Here is an 18,678-nt window from a genome sequence, read left to right on the forward strand (position 1 = left end):
CCCCGGCCTGTCTGTCCCGCCTCTTGTCCTGCGCAGCTGCCCAGCGGCCGAGGAGCTGCTCACAGACCTGTCCTCTGACCCAGGCTTCCAGCCGGAGGCGGGGACGGAGGGGGCTGCCCAAGGCTGGGGCTCTCGCCTGCATCTGGTCCCTCCTGACCACCCCGCTCTGCACCCCGGGGTCTGAGCACCAGCCTCCCCAGGACCCCCAAACACCAAAGCCAGGGGCACTTGCTGGCACCCCCGCTGTGGGCCTTTCTCCCAAATTGGAGTAAAGGGTGAGGTGAGCGGCGGGCATGTGACCTGGGAGGACGGAGCGCAAGGGCTGCGGCCCTTGCTGGCCCAGGGGAAGGTGGGGCTGGACGCCCCTGGGGGCACGGCCCCAGAGCACGGCCAAGCCGTGGGTACTGGGAGCAATGCACCACGATGACCAGGGGCGACATCCAGGCCCCCTCCTCCTGGCCGCCCATGGGGCTGGGTTCCTGGGGCCGCGCCTCTGCTGTGGGTCCACTCAGCGCTGCAGGGTCTCCCCCAGGATCACACGCTCGGACCCGAGTGACCTGTCAGCTGGCCCACTGGCGAGACCCGGTCGCAAGTGCCCCAGTGACTGTCCTCCCTGCTACACCCCCCACCCCCCGGGAGCTGACCCGACCCCACCCAGTCGTGGCCCAGGCTCTCGGGGGCTGTCCTAGCACCGGGGCCAGGTGTGGCTCCTCTGAGCCCAGACACTTGGAGCGGGAGGGCCAGTCACCCGCTGTGGTGAACAGGAAGCCCTGTAGGGGAGAAGCAGGGGCCCGAGCGCTCCCTGCAGCAGAGCTGGAGTCCGTGGGCCCGGGCCCCCGCGTCCTGGGCTCTCTGCAGCCCTCGGCTGTCCTCTGGGAAGGGCCTGTCCTCCCATCTTCTGGCCAAGCCCTCTGTGGGGCTGACCTGCTTCCTTAGCCTCCTCCCTGCCACGGCTGTTATCAGGTCTCCAATCACTCTTTAGTCCTAGGCTCCTGGTTTCTTTGACAGTTCAGCCCTCAAAAGCTCTGTGGTTCCCTGAGGTCCCGATCCCAGCTCAGCAGGCTGTGGCCACGCTTTGCCCCGCACGGCCCTGCCTGACACTGGGAGGCTCAGAAAAAAGCCCACGGCCTCGCGGGGGTGACCCCCACACCTCAGCGGCATCCTCGCCGCAGTCCGTCCTGGCTCTGACCTGCCCTTCGGGACGTTCCAGCCTTTCTCCATTCCTTTTACCCCCCGCTGTGCAAACCCGGGAATGTTTTTCTCAGCCCATCTTCTCCCACGTGGTATCTTGCCAAACACAGCCTGTGACCAACGCACGCTGCCAAGGTTTCCCAACCCCTTCCACCGGACCTGCAAGTTATTCTGGACGTCATTTGCCCCGTGAGTCATCACAGTTGAGTCTTACCAGATGTTTCGAGGCTGCATACCACAGCCTCCAGTGGTGGGCCCCGCCAGCGCCCCACCCCCACCCCGCCGCAGGCCTGTGTCCTGACAGGGCCGCTCGTCCCTTCTGGGGCTGACGTCTGTGCCTTAGCAACACGCAAAAACACTCTTAAGACACCAGTGTTTTAAGCAGTGAAGGTTTACTTCCCGCTTGTGGCCCGTGCCCACTTCAGGCCAGGTGGGGGGTGGGCTTCCCATCACTGGCTCCTCAGGGCCACTGGCAGATGGAGAAGAGCACCTCGGCAGAGGTAAGGGGGGCGTGGGGGGGCTCGGGCCGGCAATCAGACACACCGGGGCCCCGTGCCACGTCTGTCCATGGCATTCACGCTGGCCCTACACGCCTACTCCCACCCGGCGCATGGAGGTGGGGGGTTTCTGCCAGCAGTAGTAATGACCACCATAGGGGCTGGGGGCACGGTGTTGGGAGACAGAATTTGGGGGGCAGAGAAGGGAGCAGTCAGGCGGGGAAGTGGAGCCCAGGGGGTGGCCGTGAGCACGGCACCTGCTGGGGTCAGGAGGTGGGCCGGTGTGTGGAGGGCCCACGCAGCCTGGAGCCCGGAGCCCAGGGACGGCATCCTCGCCAGGCCTCCTCTTCGGGGTCCACCCTTGCCCTGGAAGACCGTCTGCCCTCCCCCGTCTCACTGGGCCTTCCTGGTGGCAGTCCCCTCAGGCCAGGTGCCTCGGGTGGAATGTCAGATGTAAAAGGCCCACCCAATCGAGTACCCGCCCAGGAGTGTATAAACCACGTGCACCAGGGCCAACACTCACCAAACTGATCCCCAAGGAAGCAGAGCCAACACAGCAACCAGAGGAGGACTTAACAACTTAGTGTTAACATCTCAGCCACGTGCATGGAGGAGGGGGTGTTGAAATAAACCAGGAACAGGTACTTGTGAAATGACCAGGACTTGGGCCAAAGAACCTCTCAAAGACCTGGAAGTTTTTTAAAGGGACAATTCTTTAAAAATGAAAACTAGGAAGAATAGTCACAAAGAAGATGGGTCACGGACTGGAATAGCAGACAAAGAGCATTCTTAGCATCAGCAAACGGACCCATGAAGGGAAAGTACGCAGGAAAAGAAGTGGGACTCGCCCCAGACCTGCCCCCACAGAGACACGCAAACTGAGAGGCATCTCCGTCCTGCATGCACCGGGACGCCACCCTCCTTTCCTTAGCCATCGCCCCCCGGCCACCTGAGGCCACCTCACCCTGGGGCAGCCTCCCTGACCCAGCTGGTGGGTGTGCTCCCTGACACGGGCTGTTGTTTCACCAAGAGCAATCAGATGTCAGCTGCTAAGGTTTTTTTCCCCCACTTTCTCTCTAAATAATCCCTGACCAGACACTGGGAGGATGAAGGCCAAGGCAGGGCAATCGCAGGGAATGGCAAGGCTGCCCCCGGGGCCAGCCCAGCGTCTGAGAGGGGCTCTGACAGGCACAGGCGGGCTGCTGAGAGGATGGCCGCCCACCGGCCAGGCCTGGATAAACTTCCCTTGTTCAAAAACGCATGAGCAAGCGGCGAGGCACAGACTCCACGACCTGAAGTGAATGTGACGGCTCGCCCACACTGCAGAAAACATCCAACTTTGGAAAAACGGTCATCCCAGGGGAGGGAAGTCAACAAAGGAAATTATCTGTATCGTGTTAGTAATAAAACTTAAGGACACACGACCATTGTGGAGCAACAGGCGGAAACTCGTCTAAGAACATCTATTATTTGTAACGAGGTTAGAAAACCCCAAAGTGGATCTAAAACACCACCCCGCAAGCATCCATTCCTCTCAGTGAGCAGAGTGACCTGGGCCTGCCTGGCCTCAGAACACTGGCTCTGTCCCCCCTACAGCTATGGGGTCCTGGGCTGCCGCCTCCCCCCAGTGAAGTCCAGGTTCCTCGTCGTAAGACGGGACAGTGACACCTACCGCTGAGGTATGTGAGGACCACGCAGACTCCACGTCTCATCGCTGTGAAAGGAGCCTGACCCTCCAGCCCTCAGGACGGACCCCTCCTCACCTCTGTGAGCTGATGGGGCCACAGGAGAGGCACAGGGGCCTTTGTTCTGGCCCTCCTGGGACCGATCCTCAGTTGGACCCTCCAGATGGGCAGGGGAGAGACTCAAGCTTCCAGAACCCCAACCCCCACCAGCTACCACCACCCCACGGGGAGCAGTCCATGTCCCCGGTGCTCACGACTGCTCCCCACAGCCTAGGGCCATGACCCCCGCCAACTGGCCCTCCAGGCCTGGGCCCAGGGTTGTTTCTTACAAGCCTCAGCCCAGCCTGGGCCCTTGCACCACGGGGTTTGCAGTTGCAGACGGGCCCGGAGCACAGCCCGGACACCCGCCCAGCGGGGCACAGCCTCCAGTGATCCTGCTTAGGTGACCTGTGGCCCTGCTGCGGTAGACGTGGTGGAGGCTAGTCCTGTGGGCCCAGGCCTTTCTGAGGTGGGGGACCTCTCACCTGTCCTGTCCCCTCAGGAGGAGAGTCCCAGACAGAAAGCCCTGCCCAGAGGGACAGGCACCCCGCCGCCCGCAGGCCCAGGACACTGGGGCAGATTCTCTGGCTGCCTCTGGCGGGGACGTGCCTGAAACTGCCCTGCAATACAGATGCACCAGGGAAATTGAGAACATGTCTAACCCAAGTCCGCCTCGAGGCGTTTTTCCCAAACACTGTCCTTCTGCTGCGCGTCCAGCAAAACTTCCTCACCTGACAGGCCCAAGGCCGGTCCTTCCAGCTCCACGGGGCCTCCCGCTATCTCATTTGTGCCTGTCAAACATCGCCATGACGTGGAGCTGGCATTCCCACCTCAGTGAGGACCCTGAGGTCAGACTAAGTAATGGCCCATCTCAGGGCCTGCGGTTGTGGAGACTAGGGTCAAGAACCAGCCACCCCCAAAATAGTGCCTCATCTCCCCAGTCCAGGCTGCTTCCAACTCCTCCTTCTACCCACAGGCCAGAGGCTCCACTCTGCAGAAGGCAGGAGTACAGGGGTGGGTGGGGTGGGCCTAAGAGAGAGAAGAGAATACTAATTGCCCAGTGGGCCATCTCCGCACCCAGGGATGGGGAATGGGACCCTGAAGGGCTCACGGGGTAAGCGTGGCCCAGGAGGAGCTGTGCCAGGCAGGCCAACAGGAGAGCTGCCTTCAGCCATCTCAGTGCTGGTCACAAACTTATCCCTACGGTCATGGGCTGCTCCCTGCTCCAAATCAACTGTCTCCTGGCCCCTTCTCTGGGTGTGAGCCCAGCCCTGGACACTGATGTGCCCACAGGAAACCGCCTGCTCTCCAGAGCTTGCAAGCCGGGGTTAAGAGGCCCAGCAGAGGCACCCCCACTTGGAGTCCAGTTCTTGGGCTGGCCCCAGCTCATCTGCTAACCACCCCTATGTGCTACCTGGAGCAGACCAGTTGCCCAACACCCCAGGGCAGCGAAATCCGTCCCCTACTCCTTTAGGACACCCACATGAAGCAGCTCCTGGGCCATTCCGGACTCCCTCCAGCAACAGTGCAGCGTCCAGCCTGCCATAAACTCCCATTAGTCAGTGCTGCAGGATAAATCGTCATGAAGTAACCTTTGCAGGGGCGGGGGGGGGGGGGGGGAGATGTCAGATGATGCTGAGGTTCCAGAACCTCAGCAGAGATGAGGACCCCAGACCCCCAAACCAAGAAGCTGGGGCCTGGTGGGGTCAAGGTAGCCCAGGTCACAGCACCACTAGCAGCTGCTTCTCATGTAGGCCCACAGGGGCCTCAGAGGGAGGAGCCGCAGCTGTCACAGCCTCACACTGGAGGCTCCGGAGCAAGGTCGGCGGCGCGCTTGGGTCAGGCTGGGCGCCTCATCCGCAGGAGGGCCTGTGGGGATCTGATCTGACCACACTGGGTATGTGGGGGCTGGGCAAGGACGGCCTGGGGACGCAAAATCTGAACTCCAGGTGGTGGCAGAGAGCTGCCCTCGAGGACTGTGCCCTCCCCACCTGCCCCCGCACGGCCCTCTGTGAAGGGTCCAGCCGCAGCGAAGCAGGCCTGGAGAGGCAGCCGGAGAACAAGCGTCAGGGTGGCTGCCTGCCCTCCTTCCGGGGGAAGGGCAGGTTCCTCGAACAGATCCCGAAGTCGGCGTCGTCACCAACCCGCAACGCTGAGCGGCCATGAGCTGCAACCGCAAGCCCAGCCTATCACTGTCCAGTACGCTAGGACCATCTAGATGGCCGGCCGTCTGGGGACCAGCACTGAGCTCCAGCCTCATCGCCTGCCGACTCACGGTCCAGGGCGTCTAACCGTAGCCGGCCTCCCAGGCCTGGGACGGCCGTCCCGGGGTTGTCACACTTCCCCGGACCCCAGCACACAGCCACAGCAGCGGCGGCGGGCAGCGGACTGCCCACTGCCGGCCTTCCAGAGTGCGTCCCGTTGGCTCCCAGACACCCCCGCGGCGGGGCCGGAAGAAGTGCATTGTGGGAGGCAGCGCGGCATGCTGGGACCTGTAGTCCGCGGCTCGACGTCGTCCAAGGCGGCCTCTCCGGTCCCTTCAGCCTCAGGAGGCCGTCCTCACACGCCGGCCCGAGCCACACCGGTCCGAGGAGGCGCCGGCACCGGCCTCCCAGACGTGAGTCTCGGCTGAGACACCACCAAGCGCCCCCCCGCCCCCCAGCCCTGGAAGGAGAGGCACAACCGACACGGCCTCAAGGCTCGGTGACGCGACTTCCGCGCCCGGAGGGAGGGGCCATCATGCCACGTGACCAGGAGCACCGCGCCTGGTTGGTTGCTGGGACGACGGTTACCGGGGCGACGGGGCGGGCGCGCACCCGGGCCGTCCGGCGCTGTGGGTGCCGCCGGGCTGGGGGGCCGGGGGGCCGGGGGGTCGGGGGGCCGAGCTGTGCCGGGCTAGGGGGCGCGGGCAAGTGGGACCGCGCGCGGCCGGTTCGCCCTTCCCTCCGGGGCCGCGCGCCCGCTCGGCTGCGCTCGGCACGGGTCGCGGGCTGCAGATGGGCGCCCGGGGTGCCCAAGATGCGGGCGCCGGCCAAGGAGCTCTTCCGCGACGCCGCCTTCCCGGCCTCGGACTCCTCGCTCTTCTCCAGCTTCTCCACGCCGCTGGCCCAGTTCCGGGAGGAGATCACCTGGAGGCGGCCCCAGGTGGGGCGGGCGGGGGCGGAGGGGGAGCGCGCGGGGCTCTCGGGGGTCTCGCGCCGCGTCTCCAGGCCGGCTTCCGGCTGTCCCCAGGAGAAGGCTCCCCGGCCCACCCCCACAGCCCGCTCCGAGTGTGCCGGACCTGAGTTCAGAGCCCCCACCTGAGAGCGCTCCCTTCTGTAGGGGATTCACGGCCCCGCGAGCGTGGCGCTTCAGCACACGGCAAACTCAGCCCAACTTGGGTCTGCTGTGAAGGGCTTCTAGTCTGCAGGGCTCTTCTGACCACAAGCGGTCTTGCTCTGCTTTTCCCGCTCGCCTGGAAGGGCCCAGCTGAGCCTGCAAAGCCACGGCCGTTTTGTTCTGCACGCTGGTGTGGTGAACGTCATGCCCTTTCAGGTGTAAACATCTCAAGGTGGCAGTTTAGAGGCACTCTCTCGCCCAATGCTGTGCTGATAGCTTTAGAAACGGCGTATCCGCTGAATAAGGCTGTCCCTGGGGCAACCTTATTCTCCCCGAGCGCTCGCAGCCGTCTTGGAGACCTCGGCATGCACCCGCCCCGGAAGAGAGCCAGAACTAGCTTTCCTTGGACAGCACCGAGGGCCTGTTTGTCACGGAGGTGCCAAGGGGCAGAGCCTGATTGGCTGGGCCAGTGGACTCTAGGTGCAATGGCAGGCCATTAGGGTATTTTTAGTAGAGGAGTGATTCGGTTGGATATATGTTTTAAGAAGCTCACTCTTAAGCCAGGTGTGCAGTGAGCAAGAGTGCAGGGGGCCATTGCAGTGGTCCTGGAGAAAGAGGCAGGGGCTCGCATTAGTGTGACAGCCCTCAGGCTGGGGCTGTGGCGTGGGTGATTAAGGGGGATGTCCAAGGCAGGATTCATAGGTCTCAGTGACCGCCTGGAAGTAGAGGGTGAGGATGAAGGGGGGATCAAGAACTTCTAGATTTCTAGCCTGAGCACCTGGGGGAATAGGGGTCCTGGTTGATGTGCTGCAGAAACGGGAGGTGGGCTGGAAGTGTAGGCTTGGGTTTTGCTCTCATAGGTTCAAGCGGAGCTGACGGTAGGCAAGTGGGTGTGAGAGCCAGGAGCTCAGGAGGAGTGGGGCTAGATGATGCTCCTGGGAACAGGGACCGAACAGATGGCTTACTGTCTGGAGTCTGGGAGAGCATCTCGGAGAAAGTAGGGGCAGAGAAGAAGAGACAGCTTGGAAGTGAGCCTTAAGGAACCGCAGGTGCCTTGACAAGCAGACCTGAGAAGCAGCAGGCAGTGAGGGGAGAGTACAGCCGGAGCACATGGGGTCGCGGATGCCCGGAGGGGGGCTGTTGGGCACAGGGGCGCTGCCGTTCTGATGCCGCTGTGTCAGGAAAGAGGCGCGCAGAGGATGCCCGTGGGAGGTGACGACACAGAGGTGACACTGATGCAAAGCGGCTTTGGGGCTGCGGACCTGCTCGGAAGCATGGGGGTGATGCAAGAAACAGGAGGGAGGAAGTGGGGGAGCAACTCTCGGAGGAGATGGGCGGTGAAGCGCCCGGAGGGGAAGCAGTGCCCAGGAACAGTATCTCAGAGGCGGCGGGCCTCCTCTCCCAGGCCTGTGCTGGTGGGATCCTGCCTGCAGGGCTGGGGGAGGGGGGCCGTGGATGGACTCAGGCACTGAGAGCAGCAGGGATCGGGTCAGGGGGCTTCTGGTGAGCCCCGGGCGGGGCCGCTGCTCAGAGGGACCTGGGTGTTTTGAGGAGAGCAGGGGGAAGGTCAACTCATCTGGGGTGTGGAGAACTGAGCCTTGTAGGGAAGCAGTACGGAAGACCCCCTTGAGACCTGCCTTTGTGAATTTAAAGGGAAACCGTTTTCTAGACCAGCGTTTCACTGCTGCACAGAGGTGGTGGGATTCGTCCAGAGTTGGGGGGGGGGTGCGGTTTGCCAATCAAGGAAGGTGGGCGGAGACAGGGAGCCCAGAAGCCAAGCTGGACGGGCTGATGTGCAACCTGGAGGGGCTGACGGGTACCGGCCGCAAGAGGCCAGCCGTTTCCCTTGCCCTCTTGGGCGACGTGGGTGACCGGAAGAGCGCCTCCCCTGACCCTGTCACACAGGGCCTCTGCTCGTGGTTTCATGGCCAGCCCGAGCACAGCGTCACTGCGGATGACTTTCTTTATTTCAGGAAATCTGCGCCACGCCCCGGCTGTTTGCAGGTAGCCCGCAGGAAGGGCAGGTGAAGCAAGGGCTGCTGGGAGACTGTTGGTTCCTGTGTGCGTGTGCCGCGCTGCAGAAGAGCCGCCGCCTCCTGGACCAGGTGTCTGCCTGCCGCCCGCGGCCGCCGCTCCTCCTCTCTCTTCCTGTCTGACCGCGTAGGAAGGAAGCGGGGTTGGGCGGGGGGCCTCCGCCATTGGGCCCAGCGGCCCCCTCTCCATCAGGGACGGGCCGGGTGGTTTCCACTGCACCTACTCCAACAGCTCCCAAGCCCTGGGTCAGCCGTGTATTTGTGACATGTATACGCACACACACACATATATATATGTTTTAATTTGATAAGCACTGGGTTTAGTTGCAGCAAGTGGGATCTCGTTCCTTGACCAGGGATCAAACCCAAGCCCCCTGCGTTGGGAGCACGAAGTCTTAGCCCCCGACCACCAGGGAAGTCCCAGGCAGGCATTTGGGAGAACAAGACAAACATGCCGGCCCAAAGAAGGAGAGGGTCGGTTGAGGGATCCTGTGTGGGTTTGGAGTAAGTTTTCTGGCTAGTTGGGGTGGTGGTTCTCTTTTCTTATAGGTTTTGAATATAAATTGGAGAAGGAAATACCAGTCCACTCCAGTATTCTTGCCTAGAGAATCCCATGGACAGAGGAGCCTGGCAGGCTACAGGCCATGGGGTTGCAAGAGGGAGACACGATTGAGCGCCTAAACCACCACCGTAAATTGGCAAAGGTGGTTAGAACTGTTTCAGATGTAGGCGGACCCCGCAGGAATAGGAAGCTGTTGAGACTTCCCCAGGAGCACTCATGGCCTGGCTGAGCGTGACGGGTGAAAACAGCAGTGTTGACCGCTTTCCCAGCGGCTCCCACGTCCCCGGTGCTGGGCCAAGCCCACCACAGTTGCCGGCTTTCATTCTCACAGGCCTTGGTGGCCTGGACCCCCTCTTACAAACGAGGCGCTGAAACTGTGGTCATGTCCCAGCTGACAAGGGCAGAGCCGGGACCCAACGGGGCCGTGTGGGTGCAGACCCCGTCCTGTCTCAGCCCTGGGCCAGAATTGTGGCCCCAGCCGTGAACACAAGCCGGGTGTTGGCGGAGCTGAGTGCGCGGGCTCCAGCAGGGGTAGGTGCCGCCTCCACCATGCAGGCCTCTGAAGTCACGCTTGTCATGGATTCAGGGCCCGCGCTCCCTGGGGACGCGCGCTCCTGATGGCTGGCTAGAGCCTTGGAGGCGCCGGTCGCTCAGAGAAGCCCTGGCATCTTCCACCGGAAGGTCTGTGACCTTCTGTCCCCCAAGTGGCATTCACAGGAGCCGGGCAGCCAGGCGCGTGCCGAGGGGTACAGCATCTGGCACAGTCACGCTCTGGCCAGGGCGCGGGACATACCACCTGGGCCTTCTCTCACTGTCTCCTTTTGCCTCCCCTCCCACGCACGCTAGGTCTTCCCTCCGGGACAGCCGAACTGGCTCGACCAGACGTACCGGGGCTCCTTCACCTGTCGAGTCTGGCAGTTTGGACGCTGGGTGGAGGTGACCATAGATGACCGTCTGCCTTGTCTTGCAGGGAGACTCTGCTTCTCCCGGTGCCAGAGAGAGGATGTGTTCTGGCTCCCCTTACTGGAGAAGGTCTACGCCAAGTACGCCGCCTGGCGTGGAGAGGCTGGGCGGGCGGGCGGGGGTCCTGGGCCGCAGTGCCCTTGTGGGCCCTGAGGGCCTCCAGGGTGGGCTGGCCTGTGCAGAGACCGAAGTGCTGAGGCTTGGCCCGTGGGCTGCAGTCCCCTCGGCCCGCGCCCCCCTTCCTGCCCTCACGTCATGGTCAGGCATGGGGGTATAGCCTCTAGAGAGAGGGTGCGTGTTGTCCTCTCTCTTTCCTCAAACCCAAGCAAGAGAAGCCTCTCCGTCCACCTGGTTCTCACTCTGGGGACAGGCAGCCTCTCTGCAGGTGGCTGGAAAGGAGTGAGGCGTCCAAGGCGTCAGACTTGTCTGTTGTGGTCCTGAGACCATGGACGCCCTCCCTGGACGCTGGTGGTCGTGCTGAAGGAGGCTGGGTCGGGAGGCGAACCTTCACGGCAGGAGTGAGCCCCTCCATCAACCTCACATCGGGCCCAGGGCCTTGATCGTGAGAGGCGGAGGGGTGGGTGCTCACGGCCACTGTGCCCACTCCTGCTGGTGCCCGTTGTGGGCCTTCTGCCTGGAGGCGAGCTTGTGCCTGGACGTGGTGGGGACAGGGCAGGGTGGAAAGAGAGGTGATCGAGGTGGGTCAGAGGCAGCCCATGGGGGGACAGGAGGGCTGAGGGCCCAGTGCCAGGCCTCACACCGCCTGGCTGTCTCCCTAGGGTCCACGGCTCCTATGAACAGCTGTGGGCGGGGCAGGTGGCAGACGCCCTGGTGGACCTCACTGGCGGCCTGGCCGAAAGGTGGAACCTGAAGGACGTGGCCGGAACCAGTGGCCAGCAGGGCAGGCCTCGTGGCGCGGAACGCAGGACTTGCCGGCAGCTGCTCAGCTTGAAGGACCGCTGTCTGCTGAGCTGCTCGGTGCTCGGCCCCAGGACAGGTAGGGGGAGCGGGCGGCGGCCTCGCGGGCGGCATGCCTAAGCACTCGCTGCCTCCTGCCGGAGCTTTGTACTTGAGTCCTGTTGGGACTGAGTCGAGAGAGGACCTTTGTCCTCAGAGCTGGTGTCCCGGGTGTGACCTTCCCTTCTGAGCGGCCTTCTCTGGAGGGCAGTATCCCACCTTCCCTTGACCAGGACTGGCCTCCAGGGCGAGAGGGGTGTCTGCACTGGGGTCCCCAAACGCAGAGTGGTGGCATCTCTGGCCCGGCTAGTGACCGGGCAGAACCAGCGCTTAGGTTTCCACATTAGTGATATGCGTGCTCACGAAGCCAGTCTGTTGGAAGACAAAGTCACCCAAACGTGACTACTCTGACTCGTTACTGCCCTTTCTCGGCTTTCTCCGTGAGGCGCGTGTGTCTGTGTTGTGTGTCGCTTTCTGTGCGCTGCGTGGACTTTGTCAGGGTCCTGCTTTATCCCCGTACCTGCCACGTTTCTCTGAATCCACCCCTCGGTGTCCGATAGTTAAGGGCTTTCCAGTCTCATGCTGTTAGAGACGACGTCGCAGTGAGCATCTTTCTGCACATTGCTTTCATATTTAAGATGATCTTTGTAACGGGACTTTTGTCCAAAGTGTCATCTGGGCGAGGACCGAGGCCCAAAGAAGGCAACGCTTTGCAGGCCTGGTGGCAGCTGAGCCCAAATCCAAGGCCAGGCGCTCCCAGTGGCCCCACGCTGGACCAGGTCACACCCCAGTTGACTGGCCCACCGTGGTCAGGATTCAGTGCCCTGGCAGTGCAGCTGGTGGGCTGTGTGTCCCAGGCAAGGAGGCGGGCCTGTGTCCACTCGGTGCGTGGACTTTGCGGCTGTTCCTCCCCCAGGGACCCGGGAGCTGGGCGAGTTTCATGCTTTCATCGTGTCGGATCTGCGAGAGCTCCAGGATCGGGCAGGCCAGAGCATCCTGCTGCTGCGCATTCAGAACCCCTGGGGCCGGCGGTGCTGGCAGGGGCCCTGGAGGGAGGGGTGAGTGCGGGCGGGCGCTCTGGGTCTCTGTCTGCGGGTGGTGGGCGGTGGTAGGGGGGCCGCCATGGCCAAGAGCCCTCTCGACCATGTGCGTGCCTGCTGCCTGTGGCTTGGACCGTGGTCAGGACAGTGTTTGGTCTCTGGCAAGGCCCACTTGGCACCTGCTCTGTGCAGGGCCCCAGACGGCCTTGGGAGGCCAGCTTCGTGCTGGGCCCCGGGACCCCAGCGACGCTGAGGGGCAGGGCCTGTCCTGAGGGCACCCACGGATGGAGGATGCCCCCTGGGCTGCAGGTGGGCGCTTGCTCCTGGGCCTCCGCTCCGTTGAAGGGGGTTCCTTGCAGGGGCGAAGGGTGGAGCCGGGTGGAGCCGGCGGCCCAGGCGGAGCTGCTGTCACAGCTGCAGGATGGGGAGTTCTGGGTGGAGGAGGATGAGTTTCTGCAGGAGTTTGACGAGGTCACCATCGGCTTCCCCAGCACGGAGGCCGGCCACCTGCAGAGCCTGCACTCAGGTGAGGGAGGCCCGGACAGACTGCCCACCCTATGAAGTGGGGCGGGCCACCTGGCGCCCCTCTCACCACCCGGCTTCTCTCGAGGGCGGAGCGCTGGTCCCATCCCTGCTGCCCAGGGGGACAGGTGGCCGGGTGGGATGTCCTCATGGTGTAGGGCTCCTGACGCCAAGTTGGGGCTGGGGGCGTGAGGGGAACCCCGTCCCCACGGCTGAGCGGTGCATTCCTGCCCAGGAAAGGTGCTATGCCACACTCAGGAGCTGCCCGGGGCCTGGGTCAAGGGCCAGTCGGCGGGAGGCTGTCGGAACAACAGCGGCTTCCCCAGCAACCCCAAGTTCTGGCTGCGGGTCTGCGAGCCCAGCGAGGTGTACGTGGGTGTCCTACAGAGGCCCCGGGTGCGCGCAGCCGGCCGCCCGGGCAGAGACTACCAGGCCGTGGGCCTGCACCTCTGGAAGGTAGCCCGCCTGGGCCTGGCGCCCCACCCCATGGGACGTGGAGGCCTGAGCCCCTGGAGCCCCCCGCGTCCCCTTTCCACCCCCACCCCGTCAGATCTGAGTCCACAGGACTCGCCTCCCTCCCCCCAGCCTGGGTATGTCTTCTGGCCAAAGGCAAACAGCACGGAAGCAGCCTGGCGGGCCGGCTGGGGGCCCCTCCGGTGAGCAGAGCCTCAGTGAGGGCTCCAGGGGGTGGTCCCGGCCAGTGTCCGCTCCCTCAGCCCCTTCCCTCCAACACGGATGGGAGGTCCCGGTGTCTTGGGCCACAGCGTCGCTGGCAAGCCTGGCAGGCCCAGGTGGCGTCAGCCACGTGTCTTTACCAGCATCTGTGTATCACGTGGGATGCAGCTGCTGACTCCAGGGCTGAGGGCAAGGCGCAGGTTCTCAGGGAAGGCCCCGAAGGCCTGGGTGCTCCAAAGGGGAGGCCTCTGTTGGGGGCGGAGCAGGGGCCTCCGGGCTCTGACAGGCGCTCTGGGGCCTCCCCTGCAGGTGGAGAAGCGGCGGGTCAACCTGCCCAGGGCCCTGTCGGCGCCACCGGTGGCGGGCACCGCGTGCCACGCCTATGATCGCGAGGTGCACCTGCGCTGTGAGCTCGGCCCGGGCTTCTACCTGGCCGTGCCCAGCACCTTCCTGAAGGACGTGCCGGGGCAGTTCCTGCTCCGGGTGTTCTCCACCGGGAGAGTCGCGCTCAGGTGAGGGCGGGGCAGGGGCGTGGCCGGGCGGCCCCCGCGGCCCGGCTCGCTCACCAGCGCCTCCTGCCTGTCTCCGCAGCGCCGTCCAGCCGGCCGCCCCGGGCCCCGCCCCCCGGGAGGTCCCGCCGGCGGGCGAGTGGGAGACCGTGCGGCTGCGGGGCTCCTGGAGAGTCGGCCGGACCGCGGGGGGCAGCCGCAACTTCGCCTCCTACCCCAGCAACCCCCGCTTCCCCCTGTCGGTGCCGGAGGGCGCGGGCCCGCGCTGCGTGCGCATTTCCCTGCGCCAGCACTCCGGCGAGCGCCAGTGCCTCCCCATCGGCTTCCACGTCTTCCAGGCAGGCACCGGGCGGGTGGGGTCTGCCTGCGTCCTCCAGCCCATGCGAGGCTCCTGTCCCGCTGTCCTAGAGTCCGAAGCTCACAGGGGTCGCGGGGTCACCGGCCAGCTCAGGCAGCCCTGGCCGCTCACCTGGGCTCAGAGCAGCTGGACGCCTGGGTCCTGTGCGAGGTGTGAAAGTGGCTCAGTTGTGACCAGCTCTTTGCGACCTGGATTCTCCAGGCCAGAACACTGGAGTGGGTACCTTTCCCTTCTCCAGGGGATCTTCCCGAGCCAGGGATGGAACCTAGGTCTCCCGCATTGCAGGCGGAGCCCCCAGGGACGCCCCCGAGTCCTGAGCTGCCCTCAAACGGTGCCTCCAGCCAGGAGCCCCCACAGGGCGCGGTGGGCACAGGGTCGAGCAGGCGCCTCCCTGAAGCCACGGGAATCCCCTGCCCCTCTCCAGTGCCTAGACCAGTGGGGGCTTGGGCTTGTGGGGACAGGGAGGGGGGCGGCCCACACCGCCTCAGCAGGACAGATGGATGCGCCACCCACCCGGTGAGGGCTTCTAGATCAGAAAGGGGACGTAGAGTGGGGCCCTGAGGCACTCAGGGCCCAGTAGCTCAAGGCAGGCCAAGTCCCAGACAGGAGAGAAGGGACACTCTCGGGAGAGAGTGCCATTTCCCCAACCCCATGCGGCTGGAGCCGGGGCCCCACAGAGGCCCACAGAGGAGAGACTGCTCCTGGGTCCTGGTGGCCACCGAGGGTCGGGTGGCAGGCGACTGCGAGAAGGCCAGGGAGTCACAGCGCCACCCAGAGTGCATTCCCGGCTTCAGTCCGCCCTTCTGAAATGCAGGCAGGACGTGCTTTGCAGACCTGCGGTTGGATTGGGGGTGGGGGGTGCAGTGCCAGAAGTTGCAAACTCCCCACCCCTTTTGGGGGCCCCACTTGAGGATGGGGCTGGGCAGGGCCCGGTGTCCCGAGGAGGGTGTGGTCCAGAAGGTGGGCCAGAGCCGTGCCGTCGTGGGGCCTGGGTGGGGGCGGCTCTTCCCTGTGCTCGTGGGGTCCCGACAGCCGTGGGCACCATGCTGTGACCATGCTCCACCCGGGCCACCCGGGGTGGGTCCCCAGGGGCTGCGAGAGAAGGGCCAGCGCATGAACAGTGAGGTGTCCGCCTGGGGGGGCCGGCACGGCGCTTCTGCAGGTCCCCGGGCACGGGGCCCCATGGGTGGTGGGGTCCAGTGAGGGGCCTGGCGTGTGAGGAGGGCCAGGCAGACTGCCAGTTGCCCCCAGCCAGGGCGGCCTCGCCAGGAAGGAAGCCAGGTCGAGGCTGCAGGAAGGGACTGGCCTTTGCAGTCCTGGCGGCCGCAGCCGGTTTGGTCGCCCACAGGCGGGTCCCCCGTCTGAGCCCCGGCCTCCCCCAGGTTCCGGTGGACGGCAGGGGCCAGGACGCGTGCTCCCTGCTGCTGCAGGAGCCTCTGCTGAGCTGCGTGCCACACTGCTACGCCCAGGAGGTGAGCCGGCTCTGCCACCTGCCCCCCGGTGCCTACCAGATCGTGCCCTCCACCTACCTGCCGGACACAGAGGGCGCCTTCACAGTGACCGTGGAGACCAGAATCGACAGGTGGGCACCGGGGCTCTGCGCATGCCCTGCACATGTGTGTGTCCCCAGCACCCCCGCCCCTGGTTCCCCCCAGTCACCCACACATCCTGACTCACACCTGTCGCGCAGAGCACGAGGCCTGTGGAGGAGAGCTGACGGCCCTGAAGCTCACTGCCCCCCATGCCTCACCCGCCCCGGGGTGCTGGAGGCCCACGGTGAGGGGCCTGGAGCTCACTGCCCCCGCTCCCGGGGTGTGGGGAGACCGGGGTGACGGGCGTGGAGCTCACTGCCCCCCGCCCCCGGGGTGCGGGAGGCCCAGGGTGACGGGCCTGGAGCTCACTGCCCCCCGCCCCCGGGGTGCGGGGAGACCGGGGTGACGGGCCTGGAGCTCACTGCCTCCGCCCCCGGGGTGCGGGGAGACCGGGGTGACGGGCCTGGAGCTCACTGCCCCCCGCCCCCGGGGTGCGGGGAGACCGGGGTGACGGGCCTGGAGCTCACTGCCTCCGCCCCCGGGGTGCGGGGAGACCGGGGTGACGGGCCTGGAGCTCACTGCCCCCCGCCCCCCGGGGTGCGGGGAGACCGGGGTGACGGGCCTGGAGCTCATTGCCCCCTCCCCCGGGGTGCGGGGAGACCGGGGTGACGGGCCTGGAGCTCACTGCCCCCTCCCCCGGGGTGCAGGAGGCCTGGGGTGACGGGCCTGGAGCTCACTGCCTCCGCCCCCAGGGTGCGGGAAGCCCAGGTGACAGTGACGTTCTCTCCCTCAGGCGCTCCATCCACAGCCAGGAGATGCTGGGGCAGCCACTCCAGGAGGTGCGTGTGGGGCCCACAGGGGAGGGCCCTCCCAGTGCCCTGGGGTCTTAGCTGCTTCCCAGCCCTTCCCTGCAGCCACCCCACGGGCCTCAGGCAGAGATTCCTGGGGTGGAGACGGCCCCGGGGCAGGCGAGGAGGGTGGTCTTCACCTGCCAGCCGAGACAGCATCTCCCAGCGCTCGCCCCTCCTCCTGCAGGCCTCCTTCATGGCGGTGATGAAAGCCTGAGCGGCTGACCCTGCATGCGGGCTCTAGTGACCCATGGCGGCCGGCCTGTGTGCGTCCCAGGAGCAGCAGTCCTGGGATCCAGCGGGAGTCACGGGAAGAGCCCAGGCGGGCACCGACGTCCTCGTGACTGAGCCTCTGGAATCTCCACGCGGTCTCTCCGCTGTCCTGGAGACAGGCCGTACAGCAGATGAGCGCGTCAAGACAGATCCTGTTTGAACTATTTGTTAGAAACGTTTTTAGGACCATGTTTATAATAAATGCGAGCATCGAGCAGCGTCCGGCTGGTTCGGGTGACTGGCAGGAGCAGGTGGGGGCTCCCACCGGCTGCTGACATGCGGGGGGTGACTGGGGCCCGGTGGGGCGGGGCTGGTGAGGGGAGGAGGTGAGAAGACGGGCGCACGACAGGTCTTGGGCGGCAGCGGTGGGGGGTGCCCATCCACACGAGGTCCCCCACCACCTCCAGTCTTCTGGTCTCCCGGCCGGTGGCGCTCAGGTGTGGACGCGCCCCCAGGTGCCCAGTGGCCATGTCGGAGGTCCTCTGCTCGTGACTCGGTGGGGGTGTCCCTGCAGGCCTCGACCCCGGGCCCCTAAACCCCTAACCACTTGGGAGTGGGGGGCCCTGGCCTTGGCCTGGCGTGTCTCCTGTCCCCACGCGTCCCCTGAGTCTGCACCGTGTTGTCAGCGTGATCCGGGTGCCTGGCCAGCTGGGCTTCTTGTCCAGTTACAACGTCATTTCCTGGGAGGGGCTGCAGGGCCTCTGGTCCTGGCGGGAGGTCTTCCTGCCCGCTCCTGACTCGCCTGCAGCTCCTTGGGAGCAGGCGGTGTCCCCGGAAACCCTGGCTCTGAGTCAGGGGGAGATAGGGTGGGACCACTGCCCCTGAGGGGACCACCCCACACCTTCAGCGCCTCGACGGGGTCCCCGTTCCCACCCTCTCCGAGGTACCGTCTGTGATTTGTTATCTGGGGGGCAGGGCAGAGGCGTCAGTCTCACCCCGGCCTTCCCGCCTGGGCTCCGACCCCAGAGAAGGGGTTGGACTTCTGCATGTGGCCGTCCCAGTTTCGTGCTTGGAGAACAGGAAGTGATCCCATCGCCCCCCGTGAGCGGTCCTGGCAAGGGTGCACAGTCAGCAGCTCGCTGTGTCCTGCCGCTGTGTGTCGGCAGTGTCAGCTGTGGGCCTGAGTTCCTGGGGCCTGGTCCTCCCCGCCCCTCCCTGAGCACAGCCACGGAGCGAGGGCCTGCGGGCCTGGTGGTGGCGGCACGTGGGGAGTCTGTCCTGCACACTCGCCGGGGGAGGCGGCCTTCCTCTGGGGCCCGACCACCTCTGCAGTCAGCAGGCCCAGGCCAGCTCCCGCCCTGCTCTGGGGCTGCTCCTCGCGGCCAGCGGCGGCCTCACCCCTGGCCCATCCCCTGGAGCTGCTCCTGTTCCTGCATCTCAAACCCACTGCCCCCTCGGCCCCTCCCCGATCCACCTGGTCAAACAGCGCCCGGACAGGACAAGACCACGCCTGTGCCAGGGCCGCCGTCTCGGTGCCCCCAGGGCCAGCGGGTGACCTGGCTCCGAACCCCACGGTATCGCCTCTTCTCAGGCCGTAGAGGCCAACACAAACAAGTCTGGGGTGCAGGATGTTTACAAGGGAAGGAGAGCTGAGGTTTGCACCCGGGGGCCCGCGTGGGGCTTAAACGCAGGTCTTCTGGGAAGGTGTTGACCTCAGGCATCCTCAGGAGAAAGAG

The 18,678-nt window shown here is 65.2% G+C and overlaps 1 protein-coding gene and 1 long non-coding RNA gene across 3 annotated transcripts; one reads left to right on the forward strand and one right to left on the reverse strand.

Annotated features, from left to right (window-relative positions):
- Nucleotides 1-1,564: 1,564 nt before the first annotated feature.
- On the reverse strand, nucleotides 1,565-6,145 carry LOC136155456 (uncharacterized). Its single transcript, XR_010660827.1, has 2 exons — nucleotides 2,781-6,145; nucleotides 1,565-2,376 (listed from the first exon to the last, which is right to left on the reverse strand). It is a non-coding gene; the product is annotated as an uncharacterized lncRNA (long non-coding RNA).
- Nucleotides 6,146-6,282: 137 nt separating this feature from the next.
- On the forward strand, nucleotides 6,283-17,210 carry CAPN10 (calpain 10). Of its 2 annotated transcripts, XM_065917195.1 has the most exons (12): nucleotides 6,283-6,556; nucleotides 8,704-8,835; nucleotides 10,172-10,368; nucleotides 11,068-11,285; nucleotides 12,162-12,303; nucleotides 12,645-12,811; nucleotides 13,043-13,263; nucleotides 13,792-13,994; nucleotides 14,074-14,329; nucleotides 15,732-15,931; nucleotides 16,675-16,720; nucleotides 16,917-17,210. In XM_065917195.1, the coding sequence occupies exons 1-12, from the start codon at nucleotides 6,431-6,433 to the stop codon at nucleotides 16,944-16,946; spliced, it is 1,938 nt and encodes a 645-aa protein (XP_065773267.1). In that variant the 5' UTR covers nucleotides 6,283-6,430; the 3' UTR covers nucleotides 16,947-17,210. The 2 variants fall into 2 exon arrangements, with proteins under 2 accessions (XP_065773267.1, XP_065773266.1); XM_065917194.1 differs by lacking the exons at nucleotides 15,732-15,931; nucleotides 16,675-16,720; nucleotides 16,917-17,210 and having other exon boundaries at nucleotides 14,074-15,623.
- The last annotated feature ends 1,468 nt before the right edge of the window (nucleotides 17,211-18,678 follow it).

The sequence above is a fragment of the Muntiacus reevesi genome, chromosome 1 (assembly GCF_963930625.1).
Source record: "Muntiacus reevesi chromosome 1, mMunRee1.1, whole genome shotgun sequence".
Taxonomy (NCBI): Eukaryota; Metazoa; Chordata; class Mammalia; order Artiodactyla; family Cervidae; genus Muntiacus; species Muntiacus reevesi.

What these genes read in the sequence shown, in the direction of transcription:
- CAPN10 (XM_065917194.1), top strand. Translation starts at nt 6,431, where the DNA reads ATGCGGGCGCCGGCCAAGGAGCTCTTCCGCGACGCCGCCTTCCCGGCC. An exon ending in GGTGCTCGGCCCCAGGACAG is followed by an intron (nt 11,286 to 12,161) that starts GTAGGGGGAGCG and finishes TTCCTCCCCCAG; the next exon opens with GGACCCGGGAGCTGGGCGAG. An exon ending in CCTGCAGAGCCTGCACTCAG is followed by an intron (nt 12,812 to 13,042) that starts GTGAGGGAGGCC and finishes ATTCCTGCCCAG; the next exon opens with GAAAGGTGCTATGCCACACT.